This window comes from Rhodotorula paludigena, assembly GCF_050403205.1.
Source record: "Rhodotorula paludigena JCM10292 DNA, Rt_paludigena_JCM10292v1_ctg103, whole genome shotgun sequence".
NCBI classification, from domain to species: Eukaryota; Fungi; Basidiomycota; class Microbotryomycetes; order Sporidiobolales; family Sporidiobolaceae; genus Rhodotorula; species Rhodotorula paludigena.
This window is the reverse complement of record NW_027481355.1, coordinates 1-26,571: the sequence shown is the minus strand read 5'-3', so window position 1 is coordinate 26,571 and position 26,571 is coordinate 1. Positions and strand designations below refer to the sequence as shown.

General features: G+C 64.5%; 9 protein-coding genes across 9 annotated transcripts; 4 read left to right on the top strand and 5 right to left on the bottom strand.

The window, feature by feature from the left end:
• Positions 1-372: 372 nt before the first annotated feature.
• Positions 373-2,992, top strand: JCM10292_000344 (uncharacterized protein; the record flags this gene model as incomplete). The annotated part of the gene is made up of 6 exons (XM_076652928.1): positions 373-1,026; positions 1,417-1,651; positions 1,872-2,191; positions 2,298-2,378; positions 2,452-2,796; positions 2,915-2,992. 6 exons carry the CDS (start codon positions 373-375, stop codon positions 2,990-2,992), a joined length of 1,713 nt encoding a protein of 570 aa, XP_076501528.1.
• A 404-nt stretch (positions 2,993-3,396) lies between these two features.
• JCM10292_000343 (uncharacterized protein) lies at positions 3,397-4,962 on the bottom strand (the record flags this gene model as incomplete). The annotated part of the gene is made up of 5 exons (XM_076652927.1): positions 3,397-3,617; positions 3,835-3,905; positions 3,965-4,154; positions 4,209-4,420; positions 4,475-4,962. 5 exons carry the CDS (start codon positions 4,960-4,962, stop codon positions 3,397-3,399), a joined length of 1,182 nt encoding a protein of 393 aa, XP_076501527.1.
• Positions 4,963-5,513: 551 nt separating this feature from the next.
• Positions 5,514-10,966, bottom strand: JCM10292_000342 (uncharacterized protein; the record flags this gene model as incomplete). Its single annotated transcript, XM_076652926.1, has 28 exons — positions 5,514-5,696; positions 5,784-5,995; positions 6,167-6,201; positions 6,268-6,338; positions 6,402-6,468; positions 6,549-6,658; positions 6,756-6,856; positions 6,915-6,957; positions 7,021-7,114; positions 7,248-7,316; positions 7,380-7,486; positions 7,647-7,733; positions 7,814-7,844; positions 7,954-8,044; positions 8,128-8,196; positions 8,277-8,323; positions 8,407-8,477; positions 8,559-8,636; positions 8,698-8,755; positions 8,835-8,842; positions 8,945-8,961; positions 9,093-9,152; positions 9,290-9,442; positions 9,531-9,596; positions 9,684-9,726; positions 9,812-9,907; positions 9,997-10,121; positions 10,213-10,966. 28 exons carry the CDS (start codon positions 10,964-10,966, stop codon positions 5,514-5,516), a joined length of 2,946 nt encoding a protein of 981 aa, XP_076501526.1.
• Positions 10,967-11,280: 314 nt separating this feature from the next.
• DAM1 (Dam1p) lies at positions 11,281-12,724 on the top strand (the record flags this gene model as incomplete). The annotated part of the gene is made up of 5 exons (XM_076652925.1): positions 11,281-11,601; positions 11,730-12,101; positions 12,194-12,305; positions 12,429-12,547; positions 12,680-12,724. The coding sequence occupies 5 exons, from the start codon at positions 11,281-11,283 to the stop codon at positions 12,722-12,724; spliced, it is 969 nt and encodes a 322-aa protein (XP_076501525.1).
• A 349-nt stretch (positions 12,725-13,073) lies between these two features.
• JCM10292_000340 (uncharacterized protein) lies at positions 13,074-20,419 on the bottom strand (the record flags this gene model as incomplete). Its single annotated transcript, XM_076652924.1, has 11 exons — positions 13,074-13,550; positions 13,733-16,431; positions 16,490-16,911; positions 16,969-17,137; positions 17,309-17,453; positions 17,529-17,631; positions 17,691-17,831; positions 17,914-18,075; positions 18,154-18,365; positions 18,447-20,024; positions 20,366-20,419. The coding sequence occupies 11 exons, from the start codon at positions 20,417-20,419 to the stop codon at positions 13,074-13,076; spliced, it is 6,162 nt and encodes a 2,053-aa protein (XP_076501524.1).
• Positions 20,420-20,559: 140 nt separating this feature from the next.
• JCM10292_000339 (60S ribosomal protein L6) lies at positions 20,560-21,513 on the bottom strand (the record flags this gene model as incomplete). Its single annotated transcript, XM_076652923.1, has 4 exons — positions 20,560-20,628; positions 20,719-20,898; positions 21,003-21,142; positions 21,255-21,513. The coding sequence occupies 4 exons, from the start codon at positions 21,511-21,513 to the stop codon at positions 20,560-20,562; spliced, it is 648 nt and encodes a 215-aa protein (XP_076501523.1).
• Positions 21,514-22,284: 771 nt separating this feature from the next.
• Positions 22,285-23,199, top strand: JCM10292_000338 (uncharacterized protein; the record flags this gene model as incomplete). Its single annotated transcript, XM_076652922.1, has 6 exons — positions 22,285-22,303; positions 22,446-22,567; positions 22,670-22,726; positions 22,796-22,828; positions 23,048-23,102; positions 23,174-23,199. 6 exons carry the CDS (start codon positions 22,285-22,287, stop codon positions 23,197-23,199), a joined length of 312 nt encoding a protein of 103 aa, XP_076501522.1.
• Positions 23,200-23,841: 642 nt separating this feature from the next.
• Positions 23,842-25,219, top strand: JCM10292_000337 (uncharacterized protein; the record flags this gene model as incomplete). The annotated part of the gene is made up of 4 exons (XM_076652921.1): positions 23,842-23,844; positions 24,293-24,392; positions 24,469-24,888; positions 24,963-25,219. 4 exons carry the CDS (start codon positions 23,842-23,844, stop codon positions 25,217-25,219), a joined length of 780 nt encoding a protein of 259 aa, XP_076501521.1.
• An 824-nt stretch (positions 25,220-26,043) lies between these two features.
• On the bottom strand, positions 26,044-26,560 carry JCM10292_000336 (uncharacterized protein; the record flags this gene model as incomplete). Its single annotated transcript, XM_076652920.1, has 3 exons — positions 26,044-26,072; positions 26,190-26,343; positions 26,399-26,560. 3 exons carry the CDS (start codon positions 26,558-26,560, stop codon positions 26,044-26,046), a joined length of 345 nt encoding a protein of 114 aa, XP_076501520.1.
• Positions 26,561-26,571: the final 11 nt, after the last annotated feature.

Below are 26,571 nucleotides of genomic sequence, written 5' to 3'. Positions count from 1 at the left end.
AAGTTGTCCGCCGCTCCGTCCAACGCACCCCTTGTACTCTGTGCCGCAGCAGCTGAAAGCGGCACCACCGCCATCTCAGTCGCTTGTGCACGTGCACTACAAGCGCGGTGGTGACCCGATGTGCGCGACTGCCGCCGCGTGTAATGTTGTCCTCCACGTGCCGCACCTGCACAACGCGGTGCTGACAAGCGGCGCTGGCAATGACGACAAGGCGAGCGCGTTTGCGCAGATGTTCGCGGATGAGCTGCGCAAGATTGTCAGAGCTGCGCCAGGTCTGCAAGTCCCTCAGGCCGCAAAACGTTACCTGCTTTGTTCTGCATCAACCTGGTCCTCTCAGTACGCCAAGCAGGATGCAGACGAGGTGCTGAGACGATGCTCGGCAACCTCGCGTTCGAGGGGCCTGTTGGCAGCGTGGTCAAGGACAATGTCTTCAAGTGCTCAAACTGCCACCACACTTTGAGCGTCTCAGGCCCCGACGGCTGCATTCTGTGCCTGCCCATCTCCGACCTTCCGCAGCACTCGCACCAGCGCGCTCTTGACGCCGTTCTCGCTCCTACCAGCGTCGCGCTCAAGTGCTACTTGTGCCAGGGTTTGACTGCCAGCTGCACGCACACTATCGCGTTGCTTGGCGGTGTGCTCATGACGGTTCTTGCACTCTCAAAGCCGGACGGCTCTTGCCAAGTCTTCGACGATTCAACTGTTGCGCTTTGCATCAAGGTGCCTGTTGCCACGGCCGACAAGCCCAAGGAGTTTGTGCTCAGCGCCATCATTGCGCACGCTGGACCAAACCCCTGGACGGGTCACTACATTGCCATCACGGCTGTCGCGCTGGAGGGCGGCAAAGGTGCAGGTGTGCGCCGCCTGAACAACAAGCGCAAGAAGTGGTACAATTTGTTTGAAGATGTGCTCAAGGCCAGCTCGTACGGCGGCAATTGCTTTGAAGCGTACATCTGCGTCTTTGTCAATCCTGACCACCGCGTCGCGCCCGTCCCAGACCTCAGCACCGGGCTTCCCTCCCTCTTTGGAGTGGGGGGTAGTGCCAGTGTCCTAAGCTTGCCAAGAGGGCCTCTGCCCAAGAAGAAGGCGCAACTCAATCGCGGCGAAGGAGGGCGTTTGGAGGATGATCTTGGCCCTGACAAGGTCTACATGGCGCTGCGTTCAGGCTTAACAAGCGGGTTGGCTGCGCAGTGTGCGTCTCTCGCTATTCTCTCTTGGTCTTTGACTGACTCAAGTACGAGCGCAGCGTCCACGGGTCACAAGCAGACGCAGAGCCGGGCCGGTTGCAAAGCCTAAGGGGTTGAGGCGCTTGAGAGGCTTGCGGCCGTCTTCGACAACCCGAGGGAAGAAGACGAATGGTTTGACTGCTTGTACGGCAATTGCAAGCGCAACACCAGAGATGAATTGCGTTGTCACGAGAAGAAGCAGAACAAGGACAACGGCGAGTACGGCACGCGGCAGCAGTCGACGGCGCCCAAGAGCACCAAGAGCATTGCCAGGTCCCAGACTGGCACCCAGCAGACGGCTGCTGTCCCCGCATCACGCAACACGGGCAAGAAATTTGGACAGCTCAGAGCCTTCGGCAACCTCAAAGCGCGACCCATCAACTACCCAGCCAGGTCTGCGTCCGTCAACTCGTTTGCAGAACATCAATGTGCGTTTGCGGCTTATTGCCGTGCTGCGCTGTTCACGCGCTGATACCTGGTGCCTGTAGGACTCGCCTGCGGATGCTCGCCAGCGCGTTGAGGCCTTCATCGATCGCAGCGGCCGCCCGTCAGCCCTCAACGCTTGTATCCAGTTGCACCGTGGCGCCTGGAGACACAAGCAGGTCAATCCAGCCAGATTCTTGGACAGCCCGCCGCCGGTCGACGCAGCCCTCCTCGCCAACATCTGTGCTGCGCTCGTTATTCTGCACAACCTCTTCAAAACGCAGCAGCCGCCCCAGAATGCGGTCTACAGGTTTGAGTTTGATGCTCTCTGTTCTGGCCTTGTGGCGCAATCTGAGGTCAACACCTCCACGAAGGAGGAGCTGGCAAGCCGGCTCGACCTCCTCGCCTTGGCGTCCTCAACAATCCTCGGCAGCGCGTTCGTGCGCTACTCTGCCATGCACCCAGATGTCAAGGCCAAGACGCTTGCCGAGCTCGGCGTCGAAGGGAACGCCCCGCATCTTGACTTTGGCCGCATGCGCGACTCTGTTGGCGCAACTTGGCGGGGTCTCCCAAGTCGTCGACGAGGCGATCGACCTGCTTGAGGGTCTGGAGTACCACCTGCACAAGTCTCGCAAGAATTGTGCAAACCAGATCATGACCATCACGCCGTGGAACGCCGTCAAGCAGGTCGCCGTCGACAAGCCGCACCTCGCGTACTGGCACCCGGCGCTCGTCCGACACGTCCCGTATCAACAGGTCGTACAACGCCATCATCTTGCATCCGTCATTCTGGTCTGTGATCCAGACTTTGAACGCCGAGCTGCGTGAGGCCGTCGCCAGCTGCATCTCGCGCGGCTTTGGGTACGATCAGGTCACCGACGTCGTTCTCCAGTTCTCGGCGCATCCCGCCTTTGCGCGCGCCGTCGTGCGCGCAATGCACAACTCGGTCAGCAATGTTGTGACGCACGCGCCCGTGACAGCTGGTCTCACGGTTCCGCTCGAGCCCGGACTCTTTCAACCCAAAGATTACGGTCGACTCGGCGGCGACCCCAACGCTCGTACCTACGGTAGCGCCTACCAAGCCGTCTGGGCGCCATTCTGGACCAAATACAAGGAGCGCCACCTCAAGGCCATGTTCAAGGAATTTGCGGTTGGTCGACAATTCCGCGTGTTTCTTGACCGCTGCAGTTACACTGACTGCAGCTTGGCTGTCTACAATGTCTGCACTTGCGTGCGGAGTGCATTGATTCTGACAGTCCAAATAACAGTCCAGACAGAAAGTTGTATGCGAGTACGCCAGGAGCTCAAAGGCATTGCACGTCATTGTGCTGCCGTTCCCCAGCTGAACAAGCTGACCTCATTGTCATCACCTCAAGGTCCTTGCCCTCTCAGTCAGTAATTTTACATGCACTTGGTTGCTCAAACATGTGTGGAAGACAAACACCATCGCGTAAATGCCGCCGTGCTCCTCTTGGCAGCCTCAACACCTTTGTGTCTGTGCCTATGCGGAGGCGAGAGAGGCAGAAAGGGGCAGAAGTGTGCTGAGAAACCTTGCTTTCTTGTCAGGTACCGCAACAGGCGAGACAGGTATGAAAGACCCGCGGGTATCTTTTGCAGGGTAACGAAAGCAAATGAGAGGGTATCATGCTACACTAAACGAGGTGCTGTTGATGCAAGCTGTGACTTTGCGAGCCGGGCACTGCACACAACTGGTGTCAGTTTCGTACGGAGCAGATCGAGGAAAAGCCACTCACTTGATGCGGATGAGCTTAGCACTTGAAAAGGCACCCACCAGCTTGTTGCGCAGGGCCTTCTCTGAAGCGCCCCATGGTAGACGACTTCTGCCAACGCCGGGCACGTTGACATAGCAGCAACCCTCCTCCATGTTGAGCTCGTGTGCAATGTCGCGCTCCTTGAGGTCCAATAGAAAGCGCTCGTAAGCCTGCGCGGCATTTGGGTAGACGAGTGGACCTGGAAGGAAGATAGTCAGCCATGGCCAGAGCGGACAACATTGAGAGAACGAGCCTGCCGGGCCGAGCATTGCCAACACGGCCTTGTAAGCCTCCTTCCGCGCAGCAGCGGCCGCCACCTTCGCCAGCCTCTTCTCCTCCTTTGCCGCTGTCTTCTTCTCCAACAGTTCCTTCGCCCGCGCGGCCTTCTTCGCCGTCTTGCTCGCCGACTTTCGCACAAAGCTCGTTGCTGGCGGACTCGCTGCGGGTGGCGACGCCGGCGATGTCTCTGACGTTGCGGATGAGCTGGCTGTAGGCGCGGCAGAGGATTTGCTTGCCGAAGTCGAGGCGGCATTGTGCGAAGGAGACGCGCAGGGTGTCGCCGGTTTCGCTGCAGGCTTTGACCGTGCTTTGGCCTGCGCGGTCGGCCCTGTTGCGGGTGCGGTGGTCGACTTGGCGGCCGGGCTAGCGGCGACGGGCTTTGCTGCAGCGGTCTTGGCCGACTTGACTGCCGTGGACTTGGCAACGGGAGAGGCTGGAGCGAGACCAGGCGGTCGGACTGGAGCAACGGAGATGAGCGCAGGTACGACAAGGCCACGGGGCGTATGCGCACCGGTGGTCATGATCTGCGGATGCGCACGGAGCACCTCACGCTTGACGAGCGGGGCAAGAAGGTTGAGGACGGCTTGCTCGCCGTCCGCAAGTCGAAGTGCCGTTAGGTGCGCCTCCCACACAGCGCCGCGATTCACTTGTGAACTCCACGAGGGCAGCTTGAACTCGTCGGCGAGCTTGCCGATAAGACGGTTGGTGACCAGGCGCCGGGTTCTGCGAGAGGAGAGCGTCAGACGCATCTCAGACTCGGGCCCGAATTACGCTTACTCGCTCTCGATGAACTTCAGCGTGGGCGTCTTGCCACGCGCAAGACGCTGCCGCGGCATGAGCACGAGCAGGCACTCGGTCACGATCTTCTCGAGCAAGCGGTCGCCGACAAACTCGAGAAGCTCAGGGTGATACGCCTCGGCCAGCTCGGCGCTCGCATCGCTGTTGCCGCTGTCCTTCAGGAGAAGGGCCAACCGCTCGTCCCGGATCGGCGGAAAGCGTTTCGGGACGGGAAGGTCAAGTGCCTTCTTGACGCGAGCGAGCGGGTCGCACGGCAGCGGCTTCTTCGCGCCTTTCGCCGCGAGACGAAGCTTCGGAACTCGCTCTCCCGCTGCGCCGAACTGGGCGATGCCCGAAGCAGTCCAGTCGAAGGATTTGGCCTTGGCTGGCGGTTGCGGAGCGGCAGTCGAGGCGAGGCGAGGTCGAGGCTGGACGAGTCGTGAGCTTGAATGGGTGACCGAATTCGCGGAGACGAGTCTCTGGAGCATCCGGATCGACCCCGCGACGCGCACGACCGTCTCGCTGACAGCGTAGGCGAGAGGATCGGGCGCGAAGTGGGGGTGGGGGCGAGGCAATGAGCGGTGCTGGCGGCGAGAGCGAACGGAGAGACACTTGCGCTGCTCGAGGTGCAGAATGCAGGTAAGAGACTCAGCACCGCAGCAAGTCAGCTGCGCTAGCGAGTTGTGCGCCGTCGAGGCAGAAGGCAGGTTGCGCGATGAAGCGGTGCTCGCTTCCCTTTGTCCGGCGAGGGAGCCTGTCGGGCATGTATTCGACCCTTGTGAGCAGCAGGACTTGCTGAGCGAGGCGAGCAAGCAGAAAGAGGCAGGGGAAAGAGCCAGAGAGACACATCGCGGGGGGGCTTCTCGTCAACTTCCCCTGGAACGTTACAAGAGAATCGAAGAGACAGGGTCCATTGCGGGTATTGCGTGAACCAGGCATAGAAGGGAGAACATACGTCATACACGGCGCGCTGGGGGCCAAATTACGAGGTATGGCTTGCGAGACGAGAGGGCGCGAAGGGGACGGGGAGCACTCGAGCCTACCGCTGGAACACCCAGATGACCGAGTAGATCGTCGAGCCGATGAAGCGGAACGCAGCCAACGCCGCGACCGAGTAGAGGAGGAAGGCCATGTAGACGTTCTGCGGCGAAGCGCTGCCGGCGCTTGTCGAGAGGATGCCTGCGACGAGGACGCCGTTCGAGAGCGTCCAAGCGAGCAGAACCTGTGAGGGACAGCCGAGTCAGCTGTAAGGCGCTGAGCAGAGCGGAAGGCCAGGACAAGAGAGCCAGGCAAGAGGCGCCAGACTTACGTTGGTGCGGATCGCGCGGTATGAGTCGGTCATCTTCTCCTCGGCGTTGACCTTCTTGACCTCCTTCGGCGCCGGACTCGCGAGCACGTGCACTGCATCGTCGTACGCTGCATTGATGTCCTTTTCGGCCGTTGGGACGAGAACATCGACGTCGTTGCCCTTGACGTCCGCCACGCCCAAGTCGGTCGAGACCTTTTCCTCAGGGCGATTGCCTAAGTGCACGGGCGTCGAAGGGGTCAGTACAACGTCTCAACCGGCGACGGGCACAGAGGAGGCGCAGAACGCAGCGAAAAAGCGGCAGAGGCCCTTCAGGCTGCCACGGATCGGTCACGACCTTCCCGTGGCGCTCTCGGGGTCGCCCAGGACGCAGCGTGCTCGCTCACCCCACGAAACATCTTGTATATTGCTGAACGCGTAGCTTTTGGGGCGTCCAGGGCGTCAGGAGGCTTGTAAAGCCGAGAAAACGGCGAGAAACAGGACGTACACGTTCAGAATGTTGGTGAACGACGGCGAGAGCAGCAGGTACTGGAAGAACGACGTAAACATGTGCCAGGGCTGTACGACAGAAGAGGGTCAGCGAGTCTGCGGAGGCTGAGCAAGGAGCGGCCGTGGGCTCACGTCGGCGAAGATCAGCGACGAGACGAGGTAGAGGCAGTATGTTGACAGCAGCGAGATCACGATGTTGCTGCAAGCGTATAGCAAGGTCAGGCTCCACACACGCTGACCGCAGAGACCGCTTGGAAGCGGAGAGAAGGCAGAGCTTACCGGAAGGTCGCGTTCGTGAAGATGTCGCTGACCGTGAAGCTCCCGCCGGCCGCCTCGATCGCGTCCTTCGCATTCATGATGCCGTAGTACGTGATCACGCCCGCCGCAATCTGTGCGGGACGAGGACGAAGTGCGAGACGGACAGAGGCATTTGGGAATCAGCGTGACGTCCTTCGCCGCTGGGACCGCGGATCCGCGCCGACGCACCAGCATGTAGAGCATGATGAGCGCGAACGAGACGGCGATGATGAGGTAGAACACCCGTGAGCCGGCAGGGCGGTTCCCGAGAGCGAGGATGAAGCAGGTGACTGCGAGGCGCCCGGTCAATTCTGTTCCGCAGCTTCACTGCTTGAAGACGAGACATACTGAGCAACGCGACGTAGTAGTACCGAACGACGATGTTGAAGTACTGGCGGAGCAGATATGCACGATGAGCGAGACCGTCCTTTACTCTGAGAGACGGCGCGCGCACCTCGATCCCGTTCAGCCCGAACGACGGGTCCTCCATGGCCTTGGTGAGAATGTACATGATGATGAACCAGTTGCCGAGTGAGAACCAGGCAAAGCTGCAAGAGCAAAGCGACAGTCAGTCTGCAAGTCGGCCGAGGGCAAAGAGGGCGCGAAGGGCTAGAAGGAGCCTGCCAGACTCTGCACTGGAGAGCACGGCCAATGTATGGACTGAGCGTAGTGCACACTCACAGCGTGGTAAACGTCTGGTAGAACAGCTCGACGAAGAGCCACGACTTGCGCGCGAACGTGTGGTCCGACCTGCTCCTCCGCAAGTCAGCTTCGAAGGTCTCTTCCCCGCCTCTAACAAACGCAGAGCCGCACCGGTAGAGGTAGCCAAAGTGGTACGACGAGTGAATGCCGGCGAAGAACGAGCCGTTGAGCCAGCGGCGGCGCTGCGTGATTAGGTCCGTAAGGCGGTCGGGAACGTCCTGCGGGCTCGCAATGTCGACGAGCAAGTCAGTACGTCATCGTGGTGGAATTAACGGACTAGGCTGCCGCGCGTGCCAAGCGCGAGCTGCCGAGGCGAAGCCCTTTGCCAGCCCGCGCGAGCAAGTCGTCGCCCAGTCCGCTCAGGCGGAATTGACGCACCGTCGTCGCGTACGCGCTGCGCTGGTAGTGCAGCAGCCAGGCACTCCCGCGCTTGGCGACGAGCTCCCAACAGAGGATGCGATCCTCCTGCGAGCACCTCGAGGCCGTCAGCAGGCTGCGGCCGGAATCGGATTCCCAAGAGCAGTGCGAGAAGACCAAGAACGCACAGCGAGATACATGTTCTTGGTCCACAGGTCGCTGCGTGTCGATTCGACGTATGCCGGCAAGCGCGAAACAGAACAGAGGGCAGGAGGCAGCGGATCAGCCACAGTCTCGGCTCGTCAGTCCCAGACACCTGCACACGTACGCGTCGACCGAGTGGTGCAGCGTCTCGCCCTTGAAGTACTCCTTGAGCGGGCCCTCGCCCTGCGCGTTGTTCTGCAGCGCGATGTAGCGGTCTGTCCGATCCTCGAGAATCGGAATCAGCGGAAGCGCTTCTACGGTCGAGGAATTCCGCCGAGCCAGGTTCGAGGAAACGCACAGGCGGAGAAAGCACCGGGAAGGACGGTGATGTAGCCAAAGACCGACTCGAGCGGCTTGTCGAGGATGTCTGCGTTCGGGACAGGCGAAGCGTCAATCGGTCGGCTCCGACAGGAACAGCGAGCAGATAGGCGGATGTAGTCGACGCACTTGACATCTTGTACTCGAAGTTCTGCGCCGCGACCAGCGGGTTCAATCTGCGTGAACAACCGTAAATGCTCAGCTTTTCCCCGTTTCGCCCAGACGAAGGGAAAGCAAAGCTGCGATCTCGCCGACTCACAGGTTCATGACGCGGTACTTGCCCTTGAGCGCGACGATCTCGCCGCACGCGCCACCGACGTTCGAGTTGAGCTGTCCGTCCAAAACGCAGAGGCAGATCAGTCTCTCGCGCTCGGCCGCGCAACGAGCTGAAAGACTCGGCTGGACACGCACGTCGAACGTCTTCCAGAGCTTGTAGATGCTCTTGTCGCCCGGCTGGGTGCCGACATCGAGGAGGACGCAGACATTGGGCTGCACGCGAGGGAAGTCAGCTGCCGCAGTCTGAACGGCGAGCGATCTGCGCGAGACGCACCTGCAGGATCGGGCCGAAGGCGTTGAAGAACCAGCGGTGCGAGTTGATCTTCTTGGCGCTGCGAGACGCATGGGTAGTCAGTCTCCAAGCTGCGGGCTGTGATTGGGAAGGTCCGAGTCTGATGAGAGGGGACGGACTTCTTTTCCTGCAGGAACGCATTGTCGTGTCAGCAACACGCTCTCGTATCGAGCTTGACAATTCGCCGGGTCCGACGCGTGCGAAGCAGTGAGACATGCGGCTGACGAACCTTCAAGCAGAAGATGACTGCAGACCGGGCACGCAAGGGCGAGATCACAGCGTCAGCGCGCTTTCCGTCACTCGTCACTCGTGAAGATCAAGCGAAGGCACCACGGCGCTCGAGAGCACCTGCGCTGGAGACGAGAACGGAGACGCACTCTGCACGGGCACGAGGCCGCGTTCTGCCGACTTGAACTTGAGCTCCGGGTCGATCGAGACTGTGGGAGGGCTCTTGTCAGTGAGATCTGCTCTCGTGCATGCCCGAGCCTCGGCACCCAGCGCAAGCCCTCAAGCCGGGAAGCCGGCAGCAGGATCCGTCTCGGATCCCCTCTGAATAGAGAAGCACGGGGCTCACTCTGCGTCGTGTACTCGTAGATGTGCGCCGTGACGGGTTTGCCGGCGACGACGTTCTTGGCGACGCCGTCCTGGTAGACGCCCATCGCGGCGAGGACCGAGAGCGTGCGCGCGTTGATCTTTGCGCGCCCGTCCGACACGATGCAGACGACCACTGGGTGCGCGGGCGGGGCGAGCGACAGTCAGCGTTCGTCGATCGGGGAAGCGAGGAGAGAGAGAGAGGAAGAGGAAGAGGGACGGACCTTTCTTCCAGCCGTCGGCGCCCCACGTCTTGCTGTTCGTGCGCTCGCACAGGTGCCGGATGTTCTCTGCGCAACACGCACGAGTTTAACATCAGTTTAGAGCCCCGTGTGAGCGAGCTTGAACCGATATGAGCAAGCGCAGGTCGAACGCACTCATGACGCCGTGCATGGTCCGGCAGAAGAGCACCTCGTCCTCCTGCAGGCGGCAGCCAGGATAGCGTCAGTCGATCCGCTCTCTTATCCTCCGCCCTAAGTAATGACCAGCAGGTGACAGCGCGCACGTTGTACATGGTGAGCACGATAAAGAGCTCGGTGCGTCGCGGCGTCTCGTACAGAATCTGGCGGAGTGCGTACCGCTCATTGAGGAACTCGTCGGGCTGTGCATCATTTACGGCTGGTACCATCAGCAAGGCCGCTCTCCTCCCGGCGCGGCGCTGTAGACGAAGGCCAGAACAACGAGACGCACATCGCATGTCGCGGCCGTGTAGCGCATGTGGGTGAACTCGCGGTCGTCCTTGCGAGCACAGCGCTCGAGCAGCTTGGGCGGGACCTGGCAGTCGAGGACGAGGTTGCCGTGGTACAGCTGGACGCCTGTGCGACGTCGAACGGACGAACGGCATACCCGGTCAGTACGCAGTCGGAGAGCGCAAAGCGAAACGAGATGAAGGCCCCGTCAACGCACGCTTGACCGTCTTGTACCTCCTCGGCTGGCGCTGCGGGATCCTGCCATACTGCACGATGCTCTGCGCGTCGTCTGCGCCGGGCGCAGGCGGGTAACCTCCCTGCCCGCCCCACCCTCCCGCGCCGCCGTACCCGTACCCGCCCTGCACCGCCGGGTCGTACGGCACGTGGTGGCCCTGCGCCGCGGCGGTCGGGTCGATGCCGCCGGGGAGTACTAGCGTCGGGTCCGCCTGGCCGGCGCCCTGCCCCGTCGTGCTCCACCGCGCGTGCGCGTGCCCGTGGGCGTGTCCGGCGAGGAGCGGCGCCGAGTCGGGCTCGTCGTCGGTCGGGTCGTGAGTCTGCGTCGGCTGGAGGTGCAGCGGCGTGCCCGGTCCGCTGTGTGCGCCGGCAGCGTACGGGTCGCCCAAGTCGTGCTGCGACGGGTAGGCGGACGATCCTCCGCCTCCCGGGACGGGTTGCGCCCAGATGGGCTCGTGCTGCTGCGAGTAGGCGCCGGGCGTGTCGAAGGGGTTGTGTGCGCCGTAGGCGTCGGGACCTCCGGTCGAGTAGTCTGCAGGCTGCGAGTGCTGGTGGGTGTTGTAGGGGTCGTAGGGCTGCTGCTGCTGGTGGTAGTGCTGCTGGTTCGGGTCTGGCTGCTGCTGGTGCTGCTGGTGGTGCTGGTTGTAGGGGTCGTAGGCGGGATACTGCGGCGTCGGGTCCTGCGGGGTGTAGGAGCGCGGCGGCTGCTGGCCGTAGCCTGTGCTGTAGCCTGCCATCGGCTGTCACGCTGCTTGCGCTGCTCAAGACTCGCCAGAGCTGGGCAGATGCGGCGAGAGCGGACGGTCGGCGGACTCTGCGAAGAGGAGGCAGTGCAGCCTGGCTCGAGCGCACCTCGCCCTCGCTCTGGGGAGCAAGGCTCAATTGGAACCCACTCGTACATATTTCTGAACCGCAGTACACCCCTCCGATCTCGCCCAGAGCGAGCGACGGCGCACTTGGCGGTTTCATCGCTTCACTCGACAAACACTCGGCGTCTCCGCCTTCGCCTCTCGCCTGCACGTGCACTTGCTCCAGGGGAGAGCTCTGCACGATGCAGTCGTCCCAGTCGCGCTCGCGGGCGTCGTCGCTCTCGCGCTCGCAGCGCCCGACGACGCCGCTGCGACGCGTCTCTGCCGCCTCGCTGCGCGCGCTGTCGCTGTCGCACTCTGCGTCGCGCACGCCGTCGAGCGCAGAGCCGCCCCTCGCCCACCTCGCCCCCGTCTTTGCCGAGCTCGCAGACGCCGTCAGCGACTTGACCGCAAACTGCGAGCACGTCGACCGCGTCCACTCGCGCCTCGAACGCACAAACGACGCCTTTGCCGCCTGGCTCCTCGGTCTCCGCGCGAACGGCTACACCGTAGACTTTCTCGAGGTCAGTCGGCGCGTCCACTTTGCGCGCGAGCCACGGAAGGCGGCGCGGGCGAGACTTTCCCCCGCTCGTGCATCCGTTCCGTTTCCAGCAGCTGGAGTCGACTGCTGACTCTTATTTGCGCACCATAGGCCCCGACCAAGCTTAACTTTGACCTCGCGCACGAGTCGTACCTCGAGCGGCAGCACGCCCTCGCCGAGCAGCAGCACCAGCAGCAACAACAAGCCGCCTTCCTCGCCGCGCAGCAGCAGCAGCACCACCTCGGCGCAGGCGACGACACTCTCCTCGCGGCGTCGTCCCCTCCGCGCAGCCCCTCGCACGGCGAGACGACTTTCGTCACGAACGACGAGGAGAGCTTCATCGCCCCCGCGGGCGCGGGCGCGCGGGCGAGGGGGAGGGGCGGCAGCGCGACGGGGATTGCGAGAGGGAGGGGAGGCGCGAGCGCGTCTGCGAGGGGCGGGAAGGCCGGCGGGCTGACCAAGCGGAGAAAGGACGAGATGGCGGTGCGTCTGCCTGTGCTCCTCAGCGCCTCGGGCCGTTCCTCTCCCCTCTATCGCGGAACTCGATCTGATCCTTCTGGCACGCTTTCGCACAGGCTTTCGCCGACCCGATCATGCCCCTCCTCCCCATCGCCCTGCGCGAGAATCGCCGACCCGAATGCGAGCGAGTGCTCTGGGCGCTGCGCGAACGCCCGAGCGGAGTCGTCAGTGCGTCGCTCTGCTCGCACTTCTACGTTTCTGCGTCTATGCAGCTCGTCACACGATGATGGACCGTGGCGCTGCGTGAAAGTCGAACTGTGAGCTCAACTGACAATCGTCTGACGCTGGCAGTGGCCGACCTCACCGCCGCGCTCGGGTCCTCGGGCCCGACGAGCGTTCCGCAAGTACGGATCAACGAGATTCTCCTCGCCCTCGTGCGCGCGAAGATCGCAATCAAGCAGCTGAGCAAGGTGCGTCGCAGCCTCGCCGTCGAAACGGACGCCGCGCTTGCGCCAGGCGGGATTGCGCACTGCAGCGGTCCGAGCGGGCGCTAGAGCGATCATATGCTTCGACGGATACTGACGACCTTCCGATCTGCACAGGGCGTCACGACCTACCGCCTCGACCCGAACAAGTACCCCTCGTAGCCATCTCTTCCCTTCCTTCGCCTCCATTCTGTACAGAGCGCAGTACCCCGGCTGTTGTAACGTTTCCGTGACGCTTTCGGCAATTCGTGCCGTCTATGCCTGCATGGAGGCGAGCGAGAAGCGTAGACCGCCTTTCCGCCGTGCAGGGACTCGCGTCTCGCAGGTCTTCGCGCGTAAGCCAACACCGACGCGAACAAGCAGATCCTTTTGCATTCTCAGAACGCCTCCGACACGGTTCCGCAGCGACGCTACGACTCCACAAGCGTTCACCATCCTCGCACAGCGCGGTCTTTGTCCCGCCTCGCCCATGCGCTCTCCTCCTCCCGCTCTCCAGCCCCGCGCAATACTTTCACCGCCATTCCCGAGCCGACCTCCCTCCCGCGCGCGCACGCGTGCTCGACGCCTCGCCGAGCACCTCGGACGGCGAAGGCGGGTGCGGCATCTTCTCCCACGCCGGGCGCGGATCGTCGTCCTCGACCTCGTCGGCCGGGCGCGAAGCGCCGCGGGCGGACGTCGATGCGCTCCAGCCGTACCCGCCTCCAGTGCCGCACGCCGGGGCGCGCGCAGCCCAGCCGCCCGAGCTGTCGTCGCCGCGGCTGAGCTCGCGCTCACGCTCGGGCGGGCCTCCCCCGCCCTCGCTGCCCCATCCGCGCCCACGCTCGCGCTCGCACCACCCGCCGCCACGCGTGAGCTCGTCGCCGCTGCGCCGGCCAAAGCCGAGCTCCTTGAACGTGCGGCCGTCGGCGTCGACGACGTACTTGTACAGCTTGGCGAGGCCCGACTGGTTCGACTTGTAGCGCCGCTTGTCGATGTCGTTGAACTTGGCCTTTTTGTGTGGAGAGCAGGGAAGGAAGGGAGGAGGCCAGCGAGGAAGGGTGCGGGTCCAGCGAGAGAAGGTCACGGCAGGGTGCACGAGGGCGGACGAGTCCGTAAAGAGTCACTCAAGTCAGTATGATGACTTGTAGGCGAGCACCGAAGCACGAGGAAGCGAGTCCAGGTTGAACGCACCCAGAACGGCGCACCACTGCCATGGAAATACGCCCTGCGCTTGTCTGGTGGCGTAGGAGGGCGGCTGTAGTCGTTCTCGTCGTCGAAGTCCGTCTGAGTCTCACTGGCGTGCCACTCCGATGCAGACGGGGCCGGCGGGGTGTAGGAAGTCGGCGAGTACGGCGCGCGAAGATCGACTGGCGAAGGGGCGGACGATGGACCGGGCCGCGAGGGGATCTGGAGAGGCTCGAGGGCGTGGCCGCGTGAGGCGTACCGAAGGTGTGGAGGCGTATTGTAGCCCGTGCGAGGCGGCGAGGCGTACTGCGAAGTGCGTTCGGTGAAGGTCGATGCGGGAGGAGGCGCGGACCAAGTCGACGCCGCCCCGCTGCCGCCGCTCCAGCCGCCAGTCCACGTATGCCCAGGCGCCGTCGTCGAGCCATCGTCGGTTGCGCCGGTCGCGAACCAGCTGCTGCCGCCGTGCGGCGCGCCCCAACCACCCGACAGATCGACCTTCGCAAACTGACCGCTCGCTACCTGCCGCGCCGTGCGCTGCTCCTGCCGCACCCGCTGCTGCTCCTCTTCTTCGGCGGCGAGCCTCTGCAGCGTCTGATGCTGCGTCTGCTGCTCTGTCGGCTGCGCCCATGGGTCGACACGCCGCGCCGTCGTCGGGCTCGGCGGGCCGTGAGTGCTGGGTGCGACGCTTGTGGGGCTCGAGCGCTGCGTCGCCGTGCGCGAGTGGCTCTGCGGCGGATGCTTCGGGATGTGCACGCCGTCGAGGTACTTCCTGCGGCGGCGTTCCTCGTACAGGCGGGCGCGAGCCTCCTCCTCGAATCGCCTGTCCTCGTCGGTCCCGCCGCTCTCGTCGTCGCCTTCGACGTCGCCCAGGTCGCCCTCCACTGGCGACAAGAGGGAAGCAGGCACGGCGGACGGGTTCTGCGCCTCGCTTTCGTCCGACGAGGCGGCGAGCGCCCCGAGCGCGGGCACCGCGTTGCCCGCGCCGCGGTCCTGCTCCGCCTGCGCACTGCCTGCAAGCGTCGCACGTGCCTCAGTCGGGACCCAGGGCGTCGGCGCACGGCGCGGAATCGAAGCCCTCGTCGTAGTCGTCGGTGCAGGAAGATTAAGCAGCATCTGCGTGTACGCCGCGAGCGTCGCGTCGCTCGTCGTCGCGCCTTCCGCACGCGTCTGGGCAGGCGGCATCGACTCGTCGCCGATGTCGGAAACGTCGTCGCTCGAATCGTCCCGTCCGCGGTCCTCGAAGCGAGGCGGGTCCTCGCCCGCGCGCGTGTAGAGCTGCCGCGTCTGGAGCTCGACCTGCCACGGGTCGTTCAGCACGTTGGAGCGCGCGATTGACGGGCGTGCGAGCTGGACAGGCTTTCCCGGAGGGGCGGTGCGCTGCGAGGCGGGCGAGGCGAGCGAGGTCGAAGCGGTCCGCTCAGTCGGCGGAAGTGCCGTGGTCGCAGCGGTCGTGGCGTCCGTCCTGGGTCGAGAGCTGTACGGGACCGGCGGCTTGCGCGATGAGGCGCCGGAGAGGCGAGCGGACGTCGGGAGAGAGGTCGCGGAGCGAGTGAGCGAGGGCGAGGGCGGCGGGGTGTGAAGTTGCCCGTTCGACGGAGGCCTGACTGCCGGGCTAACCCCAATTGTGCCGAAGACGGGGCCGACAGGAGACGAGGACGAACCGAGCGGCAAGAGGTCGCGGCGCTTGCGCTCCTGCTCCATTGCGCTGAGGAGCATAGCGAGGCAGGCCCAGCGCGCCGTCTTGACGCCGTAGTCGCACGCGTCGAAGTCCTTGACCGCGAGAATCCAAGCGCTGTAGCGGAGCTTGAGCGTCTCGCCGCGTATCTCGCTTTCGTGCTCCGGCGGCGGGCCCTCGAGTGTGCGCTCGAGCCAGTTGACGAGCGCCGCCGTGCTGCGCGCAATGCTCGCGACAACATTGCCCCGCGCAGCCTCGTGCCGCTGAACGTCTTGGAGCGTCGTGACGGCGAAGAGCTCCTGCTCGGAGAGCTGGCGACCCCGCTCGAGAAGCGAGTGCGTGCGCGCGATGTCGCGCAGGAGGCTGCAAAACGCCTTGAGCACCGGCTCGTTCGTCGCGCGATGGACCTCGGGCAGCGTCTCGAGGAATTCGGCGGAAGCGCCGAACAGCGAGCAAAGCTGGCGCTCGATGTAGAGCTGGAGGAGGCGGAACGACGTCGACGCGCTGTCGACGGTCGCGGCACTCGGCCTCTCCCAGCCATCGAGCACTTCGGGCGGCGTCGCGAGGCCGTCGTCCCCGATGTTCCGGTACAGCTCGCCTAGCGCGCGGTCCGACCGATAGTACTCGAAGTTGCCGCTCGTCGTCGTCTCGAAACCGAGTTCATCGAGATCGGTCTTGCGCATGAAGTCGGGGCGCTTGCGCGGGTTCTTGAGCTTCGGCAGCCGGTCGGCATCAACAATGTTGCCCGACTTGGGCGCATCGACTGCTTCCGAGTACAAGTCGGCGAGTTTGAGGCAGTTGGGGTCGAAGCCGTGCTTGTCGCTCCAATCGGCGAGTGCGAGGTGCTTGTTCGCAATGACGCCCGTCTGATCGCCCGTGATGTAGCGCATGAAGCAGTTGGCGACGTCGCTGATGGTGGCCGCCCGGTCGAGCTCGAGAGCGGGCACACCCTCGTACGGGCGCGGCTCGGCGACCTGCGTCGGGATGAAATCGGCGAGCGTGATGACCTGGAAGGTATCGCCGTCGACATCTGCGCGGATGGAAGTGAAATGAGTCGCTGAAACGCGCGAGTTCGGACGAGCACGCACCACCGCCGCCCATCATGGATGCGAGTGCCCTGTCGCCCTTTGTCGGGAGGACGATGCAGTTCTGCAGCGCACGCATGCGCAGCTTGCATTGTGGCGGAAGCTCGCCGACAGCTTGAAGGACGCGCACGTCGCCCGGGTGGATGCTCGGGCTGCGGGTGACAACGACCGGTCCCTTGAGGTAGGTGATCTTGTCGGGCTTGTCGGGCTCGCGGATGGCGGCGTACACCTCGTTCGGACCGAGGAAGCTGTCTTCGTCCGGCACGCCGACGAGGACCCAGCTGTCCGGAAGCGGAATCGACGCCTTGTCGCGAAGGTCTCGCATGCTGCGCACGCGGATCACGTCGAGCGCCTGACGGAGGAACGGCTCTTCGCTGAGAATGCTGTCGGGGATGCCCCCGATTTCGACGAAGCTCTTGAGCAGGCTGTTCGTGGAGAGCGTCAGCTCAAATCGGAGCGAGCGGGGGCAGCGAGTTGCTCACCTCTTGAAGCGGGTCGCGCCGCCGAAGCTGAGACGGTGCAGTGCATAATGTGCGCCCGCGATATTTTGAAGCTGCTCGGGCTCAAGCTCGGCGATGGCCTGCTTTTGGTAGAAGACAAAGACCTCGTTGCTGATACCGAGATCATTGAGCGCGCTGATGAGCGGACGGTCTTTCGAGTGAGACAGCCAAAGCGAGAGGAGCAGCAAGCCCGGCGTAATCGAGAACGAGCAGAAGCGCGCAGCGACGGAAGGGGCAGCAGGAGAGGGTAGCAAGGCAGGACGGCATGACCAGGAGGTCAGCGCGATGCTCGTACAAGCAGTATGTAGAAGGGCAAGCGCACTGAGACGAAGCCGTAGCGGGCGCGTGAAGGCATCCGAGACGTTCAGGCAGAAGCCCTCTCCGTCGGCGAAGCCGACAAACTTGTCTTGCGAAGGCCGAATCTGCAGCTCTGCGCCTTTGAGCGTGTCGTCTACGGCGAGAACGCCCTGCGCACGGGCAGAGATTGACGTGTCAGATCCTGCACAGACAACGGTCGGTAATGAAAGCGGGCTAAATCGCACCTTCGATCCTCCGAGGCGGAACTGGATGACGCTCGGCGACGGTCCGTCGATGTCGCGACGGAATCCGTTGGCCTTGAGGGTGCTCCAGACCTGGTCGCGAAGTCTGGACGGCACCTCGTAAGCTCGAGCTCGGAAAGCTAGGTTGCGCGGCAGCAAGCGCACTGGATCGACATGACGCCCGCTCCGTCGGTGAAGTTCGTCTCCTTGCCCTGCGAGTCGTGCGCGATGATGTCTTCGCGTGTCTTGATCTGCTTGAAGCCAAGGTACGCGGTCGCATGCGAAGAGGTAAAGAACTGCGAGTACCTGCACCACACCACGTCCCGGACATCAGCCTCTCACGCATGACCGGCGGCGAGCTGAACCGACAAGCGCAGCCCCCACGCACCTCGCTCCGAGCTTGGCAGGCATGCACTCGATCTTGTCGAACCGTCCGAAGCGGTCGCGAATCGCCTGCGCGTTGATCAGGTAGATCTCGCCGTCGCGGCCCTCGACCTCCCACGGCGCGACAAACCAAGCCATGCGGTCGCGAAGACCCGACTGCGAGTAACTAAGCATCCGGAGCGAATCATCGTGATAGTCAGGACGAGCACGCCGACGAGATCAGCGAGAGCGAAGCTTGACGCACCCGAGATACTCGAAAGTTCGTCCACCAAAGACGATGCCGCCCTTGAGCGCCCTCCCCACGGTCGCATACAACAGCTTTTCAATACAATCGCCACCGGTGCTCTTCGCGGTAAGCGGCCGGTCGTCGTCATCACGAAAGGCGACGCGAAGGAAGCGGTCGGACTCCTTGTGCGTGTCGACCGCGTCGTAGTAGCGGCGAATGACAGCGTTAGACTGTGACATGTACACGCTCGAAGATCAGATCGGCCCGAGAGCACGAACGGGGGCCATCCCGAACGAGTGTCGTGCACGCACCTTTTCGAGGATCCTCCCGGCCACCTTGATGTCCCCGCTCGGCGTGACTGTCAGCGCACGGCACCAGAAGTGTTCCGCACCGAAGACCTTTTCGCGCTTCTTGACCCCGGGTACGAGGTCGACCTGTGCACGCTCGTCGATGACCTTGCGCCGCGCCTCCTCGGCCGCCTGCTCGACACTCGGGTTCAGGTCGTCAAAGTCGAGGACGCCGCCGTCGGCGCAGATGACCTCTCCGCCGCGACCGCGCAGCTTGACCCAGTCCCGGCGCGTGTCGCGCAGCTCGGCGAGCCTCGTACGCAGCTCGATGAGCACGCTCTCGACCTGGTCGTCGTCGAGCGCGGCGGTCGCCTCCCACGGCGCGACGTGCTTCTCGGCGAGCTCGAGCACGTCGCGCGGGACGAGCGTCCCGTCGCGGAGGATCCCCTCGAGGTGGTACGCGTGCGTCGGCGAGAGGAGCGCGAGCGTGCGCTGCAGCGATTCGAGCGAGCGCGTCTCGTACGACCGCGACGCGAGCGCCGGGAACTGGCCCGAGAACTGGATCGGGTCGGGCAAGCCGTTGCTGCGGAGCTGGTGCAGGAAGTCGGCGAAGGACCCCTCGGTCGGCGGTGCGCCGAGCGACGACTTGTCGCGCTTGAAGCGGACCGTGACGCTGTACGCGTTCGAGAGGTACGGGACGAGCAGCGCATGTCGGTTGTCGAGCGCTGTGACGCGCACCTGGCCCGTCGCTTCGCGGTTGGCGCGCGCCGAGACGTAGCCGAAGAAGAGCGGCGTGTGCCGCACGCTTAGCACGAGGTGAAACCGCTCCGAGTCGACGTCGCCATCGCCGGGCCCGCGCGCAAGGTACAACGCTGTGATCGACCCGGCTCGGAAGACCATCTTGACGCCGTGGCCGCCCGCGAATGCGTGGCCCGACAGGGCGACATCGCCGCGCCGCCCGCATTGGACCTCGAGCATCCCGTCCTGCCACTTTGTGTCGCGCTCCGAGTAGAAGTGCTTGAAGTTGCGCTCGTCGAGGTAACCGAGCCGGACGGCGTCGACGCGGAAGCCCTGCCACTTGTTGCTGAAGACGACGGGCTTGGCGTTGGGAGGATGCAGGTGTTTCGGGAGGAACGGCTCGGTGGGTGAGCGCTCCTCGGACGCAGGTGTCTCGGGAAGCGAAGGCGACGCCGAATCGGGCGCGACCTGCGGCTGCGAGACGGACTCGACCGGAGGCGACGACGACGTCTGCGCGGCCGGCCAGCCCCGGCGCATGGCTGCGGTCGAGGGCGTCCTGTCCTCGCGGAGAAAGAACTGGTGCTTGTACTTCTTGCGCGGAGTCGGCCTGCGCTCGGGCTCTTGCAGCCGCCCGCACCTGCTCCAGTCGCCCTGCCCGACGACCTCGCGCGGCTCGCCGGCAGCGGGCTCGGTCGCGCGCGCAGACCACGTCTCGAGCGTTGATGAAGGCTCAGGAGCGCGCGCGCGGCGGTTCGAGGACGGCGAGGGCGAGCGCGCGAGGGGCCAGTTGCTCGGCGGGAGCGGGGCGAGGTGCTTCGACTGGTGAGGCACGGTGGGCAGACTCTTCTCGGTTGTGCGCTGATTCTACGCGTGAATCTGCGCGTGCCAGCTGCGCGTGCGAGGCGTGCGAGGCGGGAAGGAGCGAGCGAGAGGAGATGTCAACGAGTGTCGAGCGGACTTTCCTCGGAGGTGGGGAGGCGAGGCGGCGAAGGGGACGCACGACGCGTGAGGACGCTTTGGCGGCAGATGGGCCGCTCCGAACGTCGAGCAGAGAAAACGGCTGACACAAGCGAGAGGAGAGCAGCGAGAATGCCAGGGGCACGAGCGTCGTCAAGGCGCGGATAATCAGGTCATTCGGAGCGACCAGCGCGTACAAGCTAGAGACACGCAACTCCGGCAGTGCAAGGAGCACGCAAGGAGCCAACACAAGCGTGCAGCTGACCAGAAGCAGGCGCTTCCCCTAAAAGCCGAAGCAGCATGGCAGCGCACGCCCGGCGCGCCCGCAGCCCGAGAAACCAAAGTGGAGCCCGACGTGTTACAGCGGGTTACAGCGACCTACCGCAACCCCTCGGAACGGCCCGCCAACCGTCACGACCAACCAGCCTCACCAGAGTTCCGCTTAGAACTTGAGGAGGTGGGCGTGCTGACCCTTGCTCAGGCCAAAGCTGCTGCTGAGGTACTTGGCGAGCTGTGGTGCAGAACGAGTCAGTGATGTCCCAGACCACGAGAGAAGCAGGTTCCGGGGACACAGCCCCGGAGGCAGGATGAGGCGACGCACGTTAGGGGTCTGCTTGACGGCGGCAAGGATCTGCTTGTCGACGTTCTTCTGGTCGGCAGCCTTGTCGGCGGGGAACTCCTTCTTCTCGGCGCCGTCCTTGAAGAACTCGCCCTCCTTGCCCTTGCGCGACGACGCCTTGTCCTTCGAGAAGTAGGCGTCGGTGAACTTGGCCGTGTCGATCTGCGATATGCACAAAGCGTGGGAGATGCAGGTCAGCGGATGCAGCTGGCAATGGCAAATCGGCGCGAGCCTGTACGAGCTGCAGCACGGAGAGGCAAACGCACCGAGCCAATGTCAACCTTGGTCGACGTGGCGATGCAGTAGGCCTGGTTCACGCGGCGGAGGGGGACACCGTTGAGCTTGAAAGGGCCGGTGACGAGGAGGAGGCCGGAGGGGAGCTGGCCAAGGGTGACGACGCGCTTGCCTGCGAGCGGGTGGGGCAGCACGAGGCGTCAGTCTTCCGGAACCCGCATTTCGAGGTCGAGCGCTGCCTGCGCAACGCCGCCGCAAACAACGACACGGGGGCCAGGACGCACCGCGGAAGCGACCGGCGAGGAGGATGAGGACGGTGCCCGGGGTGATGGACGCGCGGAGCTTGGTCGGGTTGTTGACCTTGCGCGAGACCTTGGGCTTGCGGACGTCGTCGGCGGGGTAGAACGCCGGCTCGTCCTTGGCCTCGGCCTTGTCGGCGGCGGGCGCGGCCTTGCGCTCGCGCTTGTAGAGGCCCTTCTTGGAGTAGAGCTTCGAGCGCGAGAGCTTGCCGACGTACGGCGAGACGTCAGAGTTGCGAGCCATCTGCGTGCGTGCGTGGGTCGCCAGGGAAGTGCGACGAAGACGGGTGCGCAAGGAAGGCGGCAGGTGCGCAGAGTCGGAGAGAGCGAGAGGGTCGAGGGAGGGTGAGAGCAGGAGGTCGAGGTCGAGGGGGAACGCGGCACGAATCGCGGATGGCGGAGGGCGGGCGTGCAGATGCGGGTGCGAGAGGACAAGGGCAGGCAAGGACTCGTCAGTACGGCTGGTTCTGCCCGTCAAGGTGCGCACCTGCGCGAGTGCTCGTGCGTGCCCGCAGCAGAGTCGCCCCGTTCTCGCTCCTCGCCCTGCCGCCCGAGCGCCCCGTGCGCGGCTCCCGTCCGTTCGAGTGCACCGTCCTGACGGGCACAGAGCCGCACCAGAGGAGCGGTGCGGGCTGTGCGGCGAGCGCGTCGAGGTGAAATCTGCGCCGAGCTCGAGCGGGGCTGGCGGTGGCTCGGGGCGGGGTCGCGGGCGTGCGGTGGCGGGCGCGGGCGGGCGGTGTGCGGGCCAAGAGGCTCAGAGTGGAGCTTACGAGGTTAGCGAGACGACGGGCGAGGGCGCAAGGGGAGCAAAAGGGCGCGGGCCCGTAAGCGGGGAGCGGGCGGCGGCGGCCACTCGCACGCGCGCGCGGGCTGCAAACTCGTCGCAGGCGCAGCGCGCACTCGCCCTGGACGCACCCCCGGCGCCAGCCCGCCCGCACGCTCGTCTCGCCCTTTTGCTCGTTGCTCCCGCCCGCCCAGCCGCAGCCACCCCTCCCCCTCCCCCCCTCCGACCGCAATGGCCACCGCTCGCACCAGTCAGTCCCCCTCCCGCGCCCCGCTCGCCCCCTCCCACGGCCCGCCCTCCAAGCTCGCCCGCTCGCACCCACCCACTCCCCCCTCGCCAGCTGCCCACCGCCTGCGAGCGCGCATGCTGACCCGTCGATTGCGCACCCGCAGACCTCCCCTGGGGCCTCAACCGCGGCCACCCGACCACGGTCATCCCCAAGGCCCAGAAGCCCTCGAACCGCAAGGGCAAGCAGTCGGCCCGCTCGGCCTTTGTCAAGTCGATCGTCCGCGAGGTGCGTCTCTCCCCTTGCCAGTGGACGCGGAACGAGCCCCGTAGCGCGACGAGGCGTCCAGGTGGACTCGGCTAACCTCGCCCTCCTACTCGCGCGCACCAGGTCGCCGGCTTTGCCCCGTACGAGCGCCGCGTCATGGAGCTGATCCGCAACTCCAAGGTGCGTTCTCTCAGGGTTCGTGCGGTCCATCCAAAGCGAGACGCTGACGTTGCGCTGTTGCCGCTACAGGACAAGAAGGCCCGCAAGCTCACCAAGAAGCGCGTGCGTTTGCCGCTCCTGTCGGATGCTGTGGAGTGCCGAGGAATAGGGCAAAGAGGTGTGGGGAGTTGCAGCGACGAGGGTGCTACGATGGGACGGTCGGGACGGGTGGAGCTGCGGTCGCGGAGGAGACGCGAACCGGAGGGACGGGCGGGATCCAGGCGCGCACCTCTCCTTCGACACGATCTATCGTGCTGACTATTTCCCTCGTGCGGACCGCAGCTCGGCACCCTCCGCCGTGCCAAGCGCAAGGTCGACGAGCTCACCGGTGTCATCGGTGCGTCCCCCTTCTTCCCCTCGCTCCGTCTTTGCAGCGACGAGGCTGACGAGCGATGTCCGTTCCCACAGCCGAGCAGCGCCGCCACGCCGCGTAAACACCCTCCCGGTCTTTGCCCGCTGTGTGTGTCTCTGTGTACGATGCAACGCCGAGCCAGGGGTGGTTCCGCGATCCTTGCACGCGCGCATTTCCGACGTGCGGGTTGAACGGTGCGAGAGAGACACGTCGGCTGCTACTGGGACGGATCAGGGCCGGCGCTTGTGGCGCGAGAGGTGGGGCGTGCCGAGGACGAGGGGAACGCAGGCTCGCCTCGTCGCGCTCGCAAAGTGACTGCTTCCGGCTCTCATTCGCTTGCTCATTCTCGTCACTGGCCTGATCAGTAAAGGAAAGCGTGGCCACGAGCAGTGACACGCGGAAGCGTTGCGAGCGGTGAGCTTGGAAGACGACGCTGCGCTCTGTTCGTCGACCTCTCGCCCTGGCTCTCCTGCCGTGTGACTGGCTGTGTCGTGTACGCAAGACTGCAATCGAGTCAGTCTCAGTCCGCAAGTGACTCGCTGCGAGCGGGTTGAGCTCGGAGGGTCGAGTCTGGTGCGCCCGCCGGTGGTCGCCCTCGCGCGCGTCGCCCCGAGCGCCTTTTGCCCTCCACCTCTGGTCACCCCTCGATCCTCCGACAAAAGTAGCCCGCTTGAGCCCTCTGCAGCTGTGCAGAGCCCTTGCTGACCTCGCCTACCCCCCGCAGATGGTTAGTCCTCGTGTCCCACCACCTCGCGCTCGTCCCCTCGCGGGCAGCGTTTGATCCCCCCCACCCAAGGGCTCGCTCCCTGCTCACTCGCTCCTTCGAGCGAGTGCACGCACAGCACCCCAAGTGCACCTCTGCCTCTGCGGCCCACCCGCATGCAAGTGCCGACGGAATCCGCGACCCTATGAGGCCGGAGTGTGGAGTTTTCTCGACAACACAGGAGGCTCCCGCGGATCTGACCCTCGTGGGAGGGCAGACGGGAGCCTCAGTAGAGCTCTTCGGTGGCACTCTCTCCCGAGCGAGGCCCTGAATCTTAATGACCTGTGTCCTGGTTCCCCCCCTTCCCCCCTTCCTCCCGCACCGCTTTCCGTGGTGAACAGGTGCGTCCCTCTCTCGTTCGCGTTCTTTGCTGTGCGTACGTGTGTGCTGACTCGTTTGATCGCTCGCGCAGGCCCCGACTCGCAAGGTTGCCAAGGCTCCCGGCGCTTCCAAGTCGTCGAAGAAGACGACCAACCCGCTCTTCGAGTCGCGCCCCAAGTCGTTCGGCATCGGTCAGCCTGCGCCTCGCTGTGCCCTGTCGAGATGCGGACCGAGCTGACCCGTCTCCATTGTGTCGCGCGACCGCAGGCCAGTCGATCCGTCCCCCGACGGACCTGACCCGCTTCGTCAAGTGGCCGGAGTACGTCCGCCTCCAGCGCCAGAAGGTCATCCTCAACCAGCGCCTCAAGACGCCGCCCGCGATCGCCCAGTTCGCCAACGTCCTCGACAAGAACACGGCGACGCAGCTCTTCCGCCTCGCCAACAAATACAAGGGCGAGACCAAGCAGGAGAAGAAGGCGCGCCTCGACGCCCGCGCGGCCGACCTCGCCGCCGGCAAGAAGGACCTCGACGAGAGCAAGAAGCCCTACTTTGTCAAGTCGGGCCTCAACCACGTCGTCTCGCTCGTCGAGAACAAGAAGGCCAACCTCGTCGTCATTGCCGACGACGTTGACCCGATCGAGCTCGTCGTCTTCCTCCCGGCTCTCTGCCGCAAGATGGGCATCCCCTGTGCGTTTCCCGCGCCCCCTTCGTGGCTGGCGCAGCAGCTGGACTGACCCGACCTGCTTGCCCTCGCGCTCCAGACACCATCGTCAAGGGCAAGGCCCGTCTCGGTGCCGTTGTCGGCCGCAAGACCTCGTCGGTCCTCGCCTTTGGCGACGTCCGCGCCGAGGACCAGGCCGAGCTCGCCAAGCTCGTCTCGGCCGTCAAGGCCAACTACGAGCAGACTCCCCAGCGCCACTGGGGCGGCGGCATCCGCGGCAAGAAGTCGATCCAGAAGCTCCAGAACCGCGCCAAGGCGCTCGGCAAGAGCATCGACACCGTCAGCACCACCCTCTAAACGGCTTTGCTGTCGTCGTCGGGACTGCTGTCGTTTGCCGGGGTCGAGGGGAGCGGGGAGTAGAGACTTCTCAGTCGAGTCTGTGCAACTCGTTTCACGTGGCCATTCCCTTTTTCCTTCCTTCTGTCTCTCTCTTGTTGTATCCACCGCCTCGCTGTAACCTCGCTTTGCCCTCACGCCTGCTGGACGTCGTGAGGAGGTAAAGCGAGGCGCTGAGATTCACGCTTCCGCTTCTTTCTCGCTGCCCTCTGCTGCTGCCGCTGCTTCGCGCTCTCTCGCTCTCGCACTGCCCTCTCGGAGACTGGCAGGACGGCGAGGACGGCGCGTAAACAATGCGAGGGCAGACCCTCGGCCGGTCCCGCACCCTTCGGGATACGCCCGTCCGCTTTTACGATGCTGCTCGCCTTCTGCTCAAGAATTCTCATGCCGTCGTGCCGTAGAAGCCGAGCGGCGAAACGGGAAGGACTATCGGGGACAGTTGAATGGCTTCCGAGCGAGTCGGCAGGACATGGCCGCGTCGAGATCGCCTCGCGCTTCCCTTGACGATCAGCTTTCGCAAGCGGGGTCTAGCTCCGCAGCCACGGCGACGAATCTGCGCTGCACAGAGAGTGTTGCGTTCAGGAACGGACCATGCACGACGGTACGATGGGAATGCGCGGGAGAGGCGGTACAGGGTTGCAAAGGGGTCTACAAGCGGCGACAAGCTGTCAATCAGAGCAAAGGTGGGGAGGGAGAGAGGCAGGCGCACCGTGAAGGTGAGAAGACGGCTACATGCTTGCGACGAGAGCGGAACGACGAGGCGAAGGGAGAGCCGAGGGCGGCTATCAGATCAGGCGGAACATGTTGCGCTTGACTGCGGTCATGGTTGACAGAGTCAGAACAGATCAAAGCTGCGCAGAGCGGGAGTCGCGACTGCTCAGCAGCCACCGCCCTGCTCGACGACTCTGGTCCCGTTCCGCGCCCGACTCACCATTCGGCGCCAGCCCCTCCGGCTGCCCATTGACGAGCGTCCCCAGAGCCGCCGAGTCCCCGCCGCCGAACCGCTCTTCGAGCAGCTGCTGGTACGCGAGCGCAGGGTCGACCCCCGTCGCTTTCGACTGCTCGCGAGCGCGCGTCTCGAGGTTCTGGAGCCGCACGATCAGCTTTACGGCTCTTTTGGAGAGAGAGACGGGGACGTACGGGCTTGACCTGCTCTGCAGGACGTGCTAGAGGTGCTGGTGCGGACGACGACGAGGCGGTGCTCGAAGCTGTCGACGACTCGTGCGCGGCAGACTCGCTCGCCGGTCGAGTGGCAGTCGATTTGGCTCGAGCAAACGTGCGCGAGGCTATTGAGCGGAGCATGGTGCGGATCT